This window comes from Zingiber officinale, chromosome 7A, assembly GCF_018446385.1.
Source record: "Zingiber officinale cultivar Zhangliang chromosome 7A, Zo_v1.1, whole genome shotgun sequence".
In the NCBI taxonomy this organism is placed as follows: Eukaryota; Viridiplantae; Streptophyta; class Magnoliopsida; order Zingiberales; family Zingiberaceae; genus Zingiber; species Zingiber officinale.
In genome coordinates, this window is record NC_055998.1 from 137,249,678 (window position 1) to 137,262,331 (window position 12,654).

The window sequence follows — 12,654 nt, forward strand, 5'->3', positions numbered from 1 at the left end:
ACGGGTTGGTGGGGGCGTTGGGGGTGAGCGTATTCGTCTTTTTTATCACAGTGTATTAAGTTGTGTAGGGATTTGGTTCGACCCATATCAATGTCACAAAGCTTGTGACTGAATGGTATTTGGGTTGTGGATGATAACTTGGTATGCAGGGCTAAATTGGAGAGCAGATCCTCTGGTCCGTAAATTACGGATCAGGGGATAGTCTACTACATGAGGACCTTTGATTTGGATGAATTTTATCTTGAAATAGATGGGGTCCATCTAAATCAAAGGTCCTCATCAGTGGATCATCTTTTGGTTTGTAATTTATGGACCAGAGGATCCCTACTGGCTAAATTGGTGATACTCAATAGCTTGGAAATTGGTTGGGATTTGAAAGAAAGATGTATGCCACATTCAAGAAAACATAGGACAAGAAAGATTGAATGATCAAGTTGGTGTGGCTTGATGGCTCGAGGTACATTAGAGATCAAAGGATGGTATGGAACATCCAAGGGATCACATGATAATAAGGATCTAGGTGGCAATGTTGACAACGATTGAAAGGAAGTTAATTACATATGTAAAGAGTGAACGTTGGCACGCGGAATGAGCCTAGGATTTAGTGCATCTAAGAGATTAAGATAACTTCATGGGTGAAATTTAAGTTGCAAAGATAAACTCTTAAAAGTGTTCAGAGACGGAGCTTGGATTAGGGTAGTTCTTGATTTAGACGATGACTTGACTATTGGATTAGTTGTGTTCATGATCTAGTCGATTACAAGGTGCTGTCCTTGCCTTCTCTGTTATAGCTCTTGAAAGAGGTATATTGGTACTTGATTTGCATAGAACTTGCATAAGTTTAACTATTGGGCAATCATAATGGACTCGATTGAATCATTATCATTAGTTGAGTCTAAGTTTCTCAATCAACTCCAATTTAAATAGTCATAATAATTGAATTTCAAATTATCTCAATTGACTAATCAGTCGACTGAAATTAAGTTTAGCGTTCAGTTTGCTTTGTTATATAATAGTATTCTATGTCCAGAAGAGAGAGTTAGTCATTAGTGATGTTTCATTAAATGATGAAAATAACTATGGGTATGAGTTTGATAGGAAGACGGAATGGGAATGAAATCCACTTTGTTATATGGGTTTGATTGATTCCCATAAATTTGAAAATCATTCTCAAATTATCATTCCTAAACTCACAATCTAAACATTATCTTTTATTATCATTCCATTCCTTCATTCCCAAATCCATCAATTAAACACTCCCTAAATTACTTTTTAATTGACTCAACCTAAAATAGAATCTTTCTCAATAGTGTGTCTTGTTCTTGATTAACTTAATATATTCGAAATATCTATTTCTTGGTCGAATAAAAAATATACTTAGGTGGCGTTTGGTTCTCTTCTAAGAATCAGAATGAGAATAAGTATCATAGTATTGTAGAATGGGAATGTGTATAAGCTTGAGTATCATTCTTAAAAATAATATTTGGTTAGTTGAATATTTTCAATCGGAATGAACCTAAATTTTTTTTTACCCTTGGAGGAAAATAAGAGAAAAAATTATATGGAAGAGAAAGTTGAATGTGAGAGAAACATATGATGAGAGAGAAAGTGTGATGGGAAAAATGAACATAGAGAAAGTATGATGAGAGAAAATAAGGAGAGAGAGCGTGATAGGAGAGATTGAGAAGAGGAAAAGTATGACGAGAGAGAAAGAGTGATGGGAAAATATGAAGAGAGAGGAAGTATGATGTGAGAAAATGAGAGATTGAGGAGAGAAAGTATGATGAAAAAATATAATGAGAGATAAAGTGTGATGGGAAAAAAATAAAGAGAGGTAAAGTGTGATGAGAGAAAATGAGAAGAAAGTGTGTGATGGAAGAGAATGAAGAGAGAAAAAAATGTGATGAGAGAAAATATGGAGAGAGAGTATTGTAAGAGAGATTGAGAAGAGAAAAAGTATGATGAGAGAGCAAGTATGATGACAAAATGAGGAGAGAATAATGAGAGAGTGTGTGTGAGATAGAGAGAATACAAAGAGAAAATGGTAAAGAATGTGTGATGAGAGAATGAGGAGAAAGAAAGTGTGATGATAAAATGAGGAGAGATAAAGTATGATGAGAGAGAACAAGGAGAGAGAGAGTGACATGAAAGAAAATTTGAACAAATATATTAAGGGTATTTTGGTCCAAAACTTAATTCTCATTCTCATTCCATCAAAACCCAAGGGAATAGGTGGGTTTCATCCATACTCAAGTTATTGGGGTTCATTTTAAAATTTTGATTCCATTTCCATCAACCAAATATAAAATTTGAAAATAAATCCATTCCCTTATTTCTAAACCTAAACCAACTTTAAAAAAACACTTACATAGATATTTTATAGTTTACAACTGGACATCAAAGGGAATTGATTTGTTTTTTTCTTTATTCCTTTTTTATTTTAATGCTTAACTCACTCCTTCCACACTCAAAATCCAACCTACTTCTAATTCTTGGATTTGTTCCCTTCACTAACAAAAACATACATCAAACTACTATCATTTTTAGTGTTACAAGACCATCCCCCACCTATAACATCTAATTTGGTGTAATTTTCATCATTTTCAGCATCAAACACTATTTCAACTCCAATCCATCCACACCATATCACATCAAAATGAAATATTCTTTAGAATATTCTATTATTCTTATTAATTTGTTTATATGATAATTATTATATTTAAAATTAATACTTCATTAATATTTGATATTTTTTTTAAAATTCAGTATCCAACTATATATATATATATATATATATATATATATATATATATATATATATATATATATATAATTTTTAATTTTATTATATAATTACTCAGACATAAATATATTTTAAAAATATTATAAAATCACACACAATTAGGATAAAATATTTTACTATTTTTTATATAAAAAAACAATGATACTTAATTGAAAATACAATATTACAAGATTTTAACCTTGAGAATTACTATATTGTTTCCATAAATACTCAATTAATGCATTTCGAAATTCATATTAGTAATATTTTAATTTAATGTCATTACTATCTTTATTTTGTATGTCAATTAAATGAGTAATGTATTTTACATTTATGCATATAAATTTTTTTAATATTTTATTGTATTGTTTTTATGAAATTAGTGATAATTTGTAAATGTAATTAAAATTAAAATATATTAAATAAATTAAAAATAATAATTTTAATAAATTAAATATTTACAATTATATATAATAAAATTTAAATATGTTATTAAATACACTTAATTTAAATTTATAATATATAATAATTACATTTAAATATCCTATAAGTAAATACAAAGAAAATAATAATTAAAAATTAATTACATTTGATTTTATTAATTATATAATAAAATTAAAAAAAATAAAAACTCTCGCCCACACCAAATATGGTGATGTGAATAGTGCATCACCGAACATAGTATTACACTATTCACCACATCATATTTGGTGTGGATTTTTGTGTATGGGTTGGAGTCTTGCGGTGCTAATTTGACACCAAATTTGATGTTTTGGTGATGGATTGAAGATGGTCTAAGACCATCTCTAACCACAAAACCTATTTTGGTGCACTTTCAACACCAATTTGGTGTCATTTGAGCACCAAAAATTTTTCTAACTCCAACCAATGCACACTATTTCCTACACTAAAAGGAATATTCTTTAGAATATTTTTTTTTCATTTTATAATTTATTATCAACATACATATTAATTTTTAAATATTTTTATTACGATAATAATTACTATTAAAATTAAAAATTTTATTGTACATGATAACTAATTTTTATGATAACTTTTCTACATGCCTCTTGTTTCATTGCAAACAACTTATTCTTTGTACCGCGTGGATCTTGAATTGTTTGAACAAGTGTAGATCATTTTGGGTATATACCATCTGCTAAATATTAACCCATGTTGTACTCTTTTCCTTGAATGACATAACGAGCAGGGGGGCAATTCCTTGAGCAAGGTTAGAAAAAAGATGAGAAGACTCTAATACATTAATGTCATTGTTAGATCCAGGTAAACCGAAATATGCATGTCATATCCTAGGATCATAATCAGCTACAACTTCTAGAATAATTGTTGGCTTTCCACTGCGACCAGAATATTGCCCAGCCCATGCTGTTGGGCAATTTTTCCACCTCTAATGCATGCAATCTAGAGTAACTAACATACCAGGAAAACCATGCTGCTCACCAATATGAAGAAGCCTGACAACATCATTAGCATTGGGTGATCGCAAGTACTGTCCTCCAAATACTTCAACAATAGCACGGCAAAATCTTTTCACACTTTCTATGGCAGTTGATTCTCCTATTTTGATGTACTCATCAGTAGCGTCTGCCGGTACACCATATGCCAATATTCGAAATGCAGCTCTCATTTTTTGTAAACCTGACAAACCAAGTTTTCCTACTCCGTCTCTTTTCTGCACAAAATAATCATCATGATTACTAACCTCGTTAAAAATACACATAAACAAATTTCTTCCCATCCGAAATCTTCTTCGAAATATTGTAGCATTATATGTAGGATTTTCGGCAAAGTAATCATTGAATAGATTACGATCAGCAGCTTCTATATTACGATTGATCACTATGTGACCAGGAATACATCCTTGATGTTTGCCTTTGTTGCTTTCTTCACTCAGATGTTTCAAAATGACCTGATTGTTTCGATAGACCGCTTGAGTGATAAGCCTTCTGTGTGCTTCAAATATATCATCATCTTCAGAGCTTGAGGATGATAAATTTGATGTACCTTCATATCTAACACTCATTTTTTGAGATGAAGAATGTGATTGAATTGTTTTCAGTTATGGTATCTATTTATAATGTATACACAACACTATTATTTTTGCAGGTGATGGGACATCACAATGCACACACTATTATAATTATTTCAAAAGATGGGACATTACAATAAACATACAACACTATTATTTTTTAGGAGATGGGGCATCACAATGCACACACAACATTATTATTTTTACAGATGAAAGGACATCACAATGCACATCATTATTATTATTTCAGGAGATGGGACATCACAATGCACACATAACATTATTATTTTTGCAGGCGACGAGACATCACAATTCACACACCATGATAATTATTTCAGGAGATGGGACATTACAATGAACACACAACACTATTATTTTTGCAGATGACGGGACATCACAATGCACACTCTATTATAATTATTTCAGAAGATGTGGCATTACAATGAACACACAACACTATTATTTTTTTAGGAGATGAGACATCACAATGCACACACAACATTATTATTTTTTTACAGATGCAGGGACATCACAATGCACACACCATAATTATTATTATTTATGGAGATGGGACATCGCAATGCACATACAACATTATTATTTTTGCAGGTGACGGGACATCACAATGCACACACCATGATAATTATTTCAGGAGATGGGACATTACAATGAACATACAACACTATTATTTTTGTAGACAACAGGACATCATAATGCACACAATATTATAATTATTTCAAAAGATGGGACATCACAATGCACACACAACACTATTATTTTTGCAGGTGACGGGACATCACAATGCACACACAAATCTTATACAATGCACATAATTTTTTCCTATATAATGGCATATTAGACATGGCTATCACAATGCACCTTTACTCTTGAAAAAAATGAGTTCGGATTCTCGTTCATCATCCTACTCAGTTGAAGAAGATAAACATTTATGTCATGTTTATCTTCATATTTCTCAAAATCCAATCATAGGAATCAACCAAAAAAAGGATCAATTTTGGGCAAGAGAAAGAATGAACAACAATTCAATAAAATTGTTTCACAGAATGACGAACTTGTTGCGGCGTTGGATCGAAGTACCAATGTTGTTATGTTCAAGGAAGAGAATAAAATTTTATTCAAAGATTTGAATATCATTGCTGATTCGATAATGCGTGAATTTATTCGCGGTGAACAAGTTGTTGGACCCCGTGGTTGTTTTGATGTGATCAACCAAGTTTAGGTTAGGTCCTGTTTTGTCTTATCCCTGTGTCTAAGTGTACAGGAGCTTAGGAGCGCAGGAAGTCGAGCGGAAGACGCAGCTAGCGAGAAGGACAATACGGGAAGGGAGCTGTCAAGCTCGGTGCGTCCGAAGGACGAGACAGTTGCGGAAGAGTACACCGGTGGGCGTGAAGAACGTGCGCGGTGTTCGAGGAACGTAAAGCCGGGAAGGAAGACTACTCGAGGAGAAGGTCGGGAATTGGGTTCGGGTGAGCCCTATTCCGGTTGGCCGAAATCACCCAAGCAAACGGAGCCGGAGCAAAAGAGACTCGAACCGAGACGAGCTGAAACAGAGCAGAAGACCTGGATAAAAAGTCAACCCAATTGACTTTCTTGGTCCGAGCGCCCGGACCCGGATTTTGACCAAGATCACGTCAAACGCGTTCTGATCGTTGGGGGATAAAATTTTATCCCCCCAGGGCGCCCGAAACCCCTTCGGGGCGCCCTGACCATTACTATAAATATAGCACTGGTCCGTACAATCAATTCACTCAATCAACTCAAGCAATCATCAGTGTAATTCGTTTCTAAAGCAATCTCTGTGCTTTCAAAGTGTAAAAGGTTTCTCCGCCTTCAAAGAAGGAGATTCTTTTAGCGCACCTTTTCAACCTCCTTGGATTAACAACCGTCTCGGTTGTAACCAAGTCAAATAGCTGAGTCTATTCTTTCTATTTGTTTCTGCTATTTATTTTTATTATTCTTGTTCCTTTTATTTTCGAGTTGAAAGTCGTGAGGAGGGTTTACTTTTATTGCAGGCAATTCACCCCCCTCTTACTGGCCTCCACTGGACCAACAAGTGGTATCAGAGTCAGACCGCCTCAGAAGGACTAACCGCTGACTGAAGCACAAAGACGATGGTCGGAGCAAATATTCACCCCCCTCTTACCAGCCTCCGCTGGACCAACACAAGTCAGAATTATGCAAAAGATGACTGAAAATCAAAAATCTCAATCAATTCCACATCAAGGAGAAGGATCTAGGATCAATTCGTCTCAAGAAGAAGAACAAGGATCTCAAGATCGTTTGAATGGTTCGGGTAAATTTTATGATTACTTCAGTGATTTATTAGGAGGCGATTTTCTAGAATATTAAACATTGATTTGTTTAGTATTGCATAATGTTATAGTAGTTATTTAAATGTCTGTTTACTTTATTGTTTATGGCATCTTTAAATTGTATGATGGACTATGTGTTATGTATTTTGAAATTTTAAATATTTAATTGTGTGTTTGTTATGAAATTATCAATATTATAAGTTTTAATATATTGATAATCTTAGTAATATAACAAATATTTTAAATATTAATTATTTAAGTTAATAACTCATATAAATATATAATATATAAAATTTACATAATAAATTCAGTTAAATTAAATAATATTAATTTATAATATTTAAGAATATTTTAAATATAAATTTAAGATTATAATATATTATATTTAAAAAATCCGTACTTGTACCAAAATGGTAGATGGTGCTGTACTGTTCACTTGTACCATTTTGGTACAAATTTTGAGGTCTCCATTGGAGGAGATATGGTGTCCCTTTTACATCAAAATGGTGTAAAAGGGCACCGGCTGGAGTTGCTCTAAGGGATTATTGTGAGGCATCTAAGGTTCAATTTTTAGTTGCAGCATAATATAGGAATATTTTTCTAGTAAGATGATAAATTTAAGAATGTTGAATTACTAGTACTTTCTAATTTATCCTGATGATTAATAAAAAAATAATATGAAATCAAATTGGTCATTCCTCAAATTATTAGGTTTAAAAAATTTGGATACCTTATTTTAAAAAAAAATAAGGGGCTGTTGTCTTAAGTTCCAACTAAGACAGGAGCAAAACTTTTTTGTAAATATTTTTCACAGAAAAAGTTTATTTAATCCCTCGAAATAACAAAAATTAAACATTTTAAAAAATTAAACAATCAAAACGTAAAAACAATGATATTGAATGCTGATTTGCTTTCTCGCTCAAACACAAGACACCAAATGCGATAGCGAATCTTAGAACTGAATAAAGAAACAGGCGGCGGACCGATCCAATTGGGCCGAGGTACAGACTCGGTGCTTTTAATCAACATCACATCTCGTCCGTCCACCACAGTCAAAGAGGACGTTAGGGTTTGGCTCCAGTGTCTATAAATAAAAACGTACCCTTTCTCTTGTTACAGCAAGAGGATCGAAGTCGGCCGCCCCAACGGGAGAACCAATGTAGGGGGTGCTGCGAAACATGGAGGCGTATCGTCGGAAAGGGCAGAGGTAAAAAAAAGAGAAAAAAACCCCAAGCTCTTGCCGTCTTTTTGCGCTTCCAGTTGCACCCTTCTTCGATCTTGCTCACGTTTAGTTCCTTTTTCGCTGAATCTACTGTTTGGCGTTCAAAAAAATCACGGCCTCTATGTTCAATCGTTAGTTTTGAGTGAAGAGCGTCGTTCTTTTTTGATCTATCAGAGTTAATTTACATGATGTGTTTTCTGTTTCAATTTTAATAGTTTTTAGTTTCATTTTTTTTATGAATATTAATATTAGTTTGGTTGGACAATGATGATGCCTTTTTTTGTAGACTAGAGTCTCTGATCTCTCGCCATTATTATGTCCGAGAGGTTGATGACTATCCCTTGGCTGTCTGAGTTTAACCTAGACAGATTTCAATGTAATTAGATCCATCCATCCTTCTTTCACTTTTGTTTTTTTTTTGAAGTAATATTTAAAACCGCATTATGATGTTTGCTCGTCTATTTTTTGCTCGCTCAAATTTCTTCTTATATTTTGAGATTTAGTGGGAGTTTTGGTTGAGTAATGATGATGCATTTATTTGGACTAGAGTTTCTGATCTCTGGCAATTCATTTGTCACTGATTGAAGACTAACCCTTGGCTGTCTGATCTCAATCCTGCAAAATTAAACTCACTACGAATTAGATATTGATTTCATATTCATTCTCTGCCCTTTTTTCTGGATCGATCTAACCTTGTATGGTGTTGTTTGCGCCCATTACCAATTCCGGGGGATTATCTGTTCCTCCTGGTATAATGGCTCGGGCGCCATATTGAGTTTGTGTGGTCATCCTGATTGGTGGCTTAATTGCGTGCCATTAAATCCTGGAAACGCCATTCATATTATTTGTTTTCCCCTCTGAAATCTTTCTTACATCAAATAATGGGGAAAATGAAACTATCTTTTGATGATTTTCCGTAAAGTTTCAGACAATTTTTATTCTAAAGAAGATAAAAGAAAATAAGTTTTTTTTTTCATGTTTTAGGTAACTTATTTGTAATAAATTTAGATATTAAAAAAAAATATGACTATTAAAAAGGAAATAATATCAAGTTAAATAGCTGGTTTTGAAATTGTGATCAATTTTAATATGATCGGTATATTAATATGTCAAAGACATGGTTGATGTACACATTTTCTATATATAATAATTGTTTGTCTCAAAATCGTCAAATACCATCAAATATTTGCATTAAATTTTTCGGTCAAATGCCATCAAATTTTTTTGTTGATTGATGATATTAAATGTGCGTCTATTAAAAGTAAATTTGAATTTTTTAGAGCCATCATATAATCTGGGACATCAGTGGTCAAAACGGTTTAATTACCATAAAAATGTTATTAATAAAAACGGAGAGACGATGAAGGTGAAGCATTTGTTGATGAGGTGGAGATGGCTGGCGGAATCCCTCTGGCCAAGTGAGATGAGATGTCGTGAAAAATGAGGCGTGTGTTCAGATGAGTTTGCATGATGTGATATGGGAAGCTATGTGAGATGGGATAGTTTTCTGCCAAGGATGAACTAGATTTCCAAATGTGAACCAAATTCTCCATTGAACCATCTCCGAATTAAACCGTGTTGTGAACCGTTGATGGCTTGAGGAGGTGAACGATTGATGGCTTTCAGAGGTGAACCTTCCCCCTTGTTGAACCAAACCTCTTCTGTTTAACCAAGCTTCATTTAAGCCAACCTCAATTGAACTGGAGCATCCATTAAATCTTTAACCAACTCTCATAAACCTTAGTTTTGGGCGGTTCAGTTTGGCTCGAGTCTAGGCTCATTGATTTTTTATAAAACAAAGTTTATATTTTAAGAAATAATGTCATAAATAAAGGAAAAAAATTATAATGAGCTCAAAATAAATCCTTAATTGTAAAAATATAAAGAAGCATTTAAGTATAAGAGAATTAAAAATGTGTACGAGTGCAAATAATATGACAAAATATTGGTTATCAAATAGCACAAATTTAAAAACAAGAACATGATAAACGTAGTGTAAAAAGACTCCAAATTTAGAAAAAAAAATTATAGGTCTTTAGGGTCATCAAATACTTTTGGTCGAAAATAGCCAAGAGTGTTTAATAATTCTAATGAGCTCAAAATCTAGAAAAGGAGAAGCAACAAAATTAGTAGAATTTTGTAACAATGTTCATTTGATACAGATTTAAAACTTTCAAGGTCATTAAATACTTTAGCCTTAGGGCTATTTAAGGACATCTCCAATGTAAAGTTTACGAGAGCCTTTTAAAATCTAAAAAGTTGAATAAAAAATTTTGAACCATTATATATATAAGAACATCTTCAATGCAAAGTTTTTAAAAAGGTTTGTAAAATAAAAAAGTTAAATAAAAAAGTTCTAATTATTGTGGATGTAAGGTTTGAAATTTATTGTTAAAGAGCATTAGTGAAATTTCAAAGTTGCTTTTTTGTGTTGAAATTGATGTAATATACATGTTGTCATGCAATTAAATATTATAAAATGGATTACACAAAAATTATTTAAAGCTCTAATTATTGGAGATGTTTCAATAGGTTTTTAGAATGTTGATGTAGCATGATGTGGCATATTAAGATCATAAAAAAATTTTTTGTAGAACTCTTAACTATTGGAGATACCCTGAGCTTTGAGGTTTATAGTTTAAGAGCGGTAGTGAAAACATAAATTTGCTCTTTTGTCTCGAATTTGATACAATATGCATGAAGTCCTGCAAAAAATCATTGAGAGCTTTAATTATTGGAGATGTTTCAATAAATTTTTATATTGTTGATGTGGTATATTGAGATATTGGAAAAGTTTATTTAGAGCTCTAATCATTGCAGATGCCCTAACACTTTTAAGGGTTTAACGATCATAAAGGTTTTAATTTTGGGAAAACAAAAAAAGGAACATGAATTGAATTAAGGGGACTATTAGAAGTATAATAATATAAATTTATAATAAATCTGAACTCTTTTAAATTATTATGCATTTTGATCATTAATGGCAAAAAATATTTGATGATCCTAAAAGTTATAAAATTTGAAAGAAAATATATAAAAAGACTCAAGTGGATATTAAAAAAATGTAATGATGCTTTTTTATATGAATTTGAAATCTTTAGAACCACCAAAAACTTTTGGACAAGAGTCATCTAGCATTTGAAAGTGTTTGATGACCTTAAAGGACTCTAAGATGGCCTTTAGTTTAAAGGTTTGGAAATAAAGGAATAGATTCATTCCCAAATCTTGTGTTTGGTTGATAGAAATAAAATCAAGATTTTGGAATGAAATCCAAAAATTTGAATATGGATGAAACTAATCTTGGTTTTGATAGAATGAGCATAAGAATTAAGTTTTGGACAAAAATACCCTTAGTATATTTCTTCAATTTTTCTTTCATTACACTCTCTCTCCTTGTTCTCTTTCATTATACTTTCTCTCTACTTATTTTATCATCATATTTTCTTTCTTAACATATTTTCTCTCTCCTCATTCTTTACCATTTTTTCTCTGTATTCTCTCTCATCATACACACTCTCTCATTATTTTCTCTCTTTGTTCTCTCCTCATTTTTTCATCATACTTCTCTCTGATCATACTTTCTCTCTCAATCTCTTTTACCATACTCTCTCTTTCCATATTTTATCTCATCGTTTTTTCTCTCTTCATTCTCTTTCATCACTCTCTCTCTCCTTATTTTCTCTCATCACACATTATCTATCATTTTTTCTCTATATTTTCTCTCATCACACACTCTCTCTCATTATTTTCTCTTTTTTCATTCTCTTCTCATTTTTTCATCATACTTTTTCTCTTATCATATTTTCTCTTTTCTTAATCTCTATTACCATACTCTCTCTTCATATTTTCTCTCATCACACTTTCTCTCTCTTCATTATCTTCCATCACACACTCTCTTCTCATTTTCTCTCATCATACTTTCCCTCTCTTCATTTTTTCCCATCATACTTTCTCTCTCATCACATTTTTTCATCATATTTTCTCTCCTCAATCTCTCATTTCTCTCATCACACTTTCTCTCTCTTCATTTTTCTCATCGCTCTTTCTCTCTCAACATACTTTCTCTCTCATCATACTTTTTCTCTTCTCAATCTCTTCTATCACGCTCTCTCTCTTCATTTTCTCTCATCACACTTTCTCTCTCTTCATTTTTTCTCATCACACTTTCTCTCATCATTCTCTCTTATCATATGTTTCTCTCACACTCAATTTTCTTTTCCATCTAATTTTTTCTCTTATTTTCCTCTATGGGTAAAAAAGGAAATTT

At 32.3% G+C, this 12,654-nt stretch overlaps 1 protein-coding gene and 3 non-coding genes across 4 annotated transcripts; 3 read left to right on the forward strand and 1 right to left on the reverse strand.

The window, feature by feature from the left end:
• Nucleotides 1-4,085: 4,085 nt before the first annotated feature.
• LOC121999755 lies at nt 4,086-4,826 on the reverse strand. Its single transcript, XM_042554395.1, has 2 exons — nt 4,223-4,826; nt 4,086-4,168 (listed from the first exon to the last, which is right to left on the reverse strand). Exons 1-2 carry the CDS (start codon nt 4,824-4,826, stop codon nt 4,086-4,088), a joined length of 687 nt encoding a protein of 228 aa, XP_042410329.1.
• A 3,816-nt stretch (nt 4,827-8,642) lies between these two features.
• LOC122003293 lies at nt 8,643-8,748 on the forward strand. The gene has a single exon (XR_006117931.1). It is a non-coding gene; the product is annotated as a small nucleolar RNA Z157/R69/R10 (small nucleolar RNA).
• A 152-nt stretch (nt 8,749-8,900) lies between these two features.
• On the forward strand, nt 8,901-9,002 carry LOC122003292. Its single transcript, XR_006117930.1, has one exon. It is a non-coding gene; the product is annotated as a small nucleolar RNA Z157/R69/R10 (small nucleolar RNA).
• A 103-nt stretch (nt 9,003-9,105) lies between these two features.
• LOC122003310 lies at nt 9,106-9,231 on the forward strand. Its single transcript, XR_006117946.1, has one exon. It is a non-coding gene; the product is annotated as a small nucleolar RNA snoR80 (small nucleolar RNA).
• The last annotated feature ends 3,423 nt before the right edge of the window (nt 9,232-12,654 follow it).

Bases quoted from the DNA above. Each gene is read 5' to 3' on its own strand.
- LOC121999755 (XM_042554395.1), bottom strand. From the start codon at position 4,826: ATGAGTGTTAGATATGAAGGTACATCAAATTTATCATCCTCAAGCTCT. The intron at 4,169-4,222 runs GTATGTTAGTTA...ATTGCCCAACAG, and splicing joins TGAGCAGCATGGTTTTCCTG to CATGGGCTGGGCAATATTCT.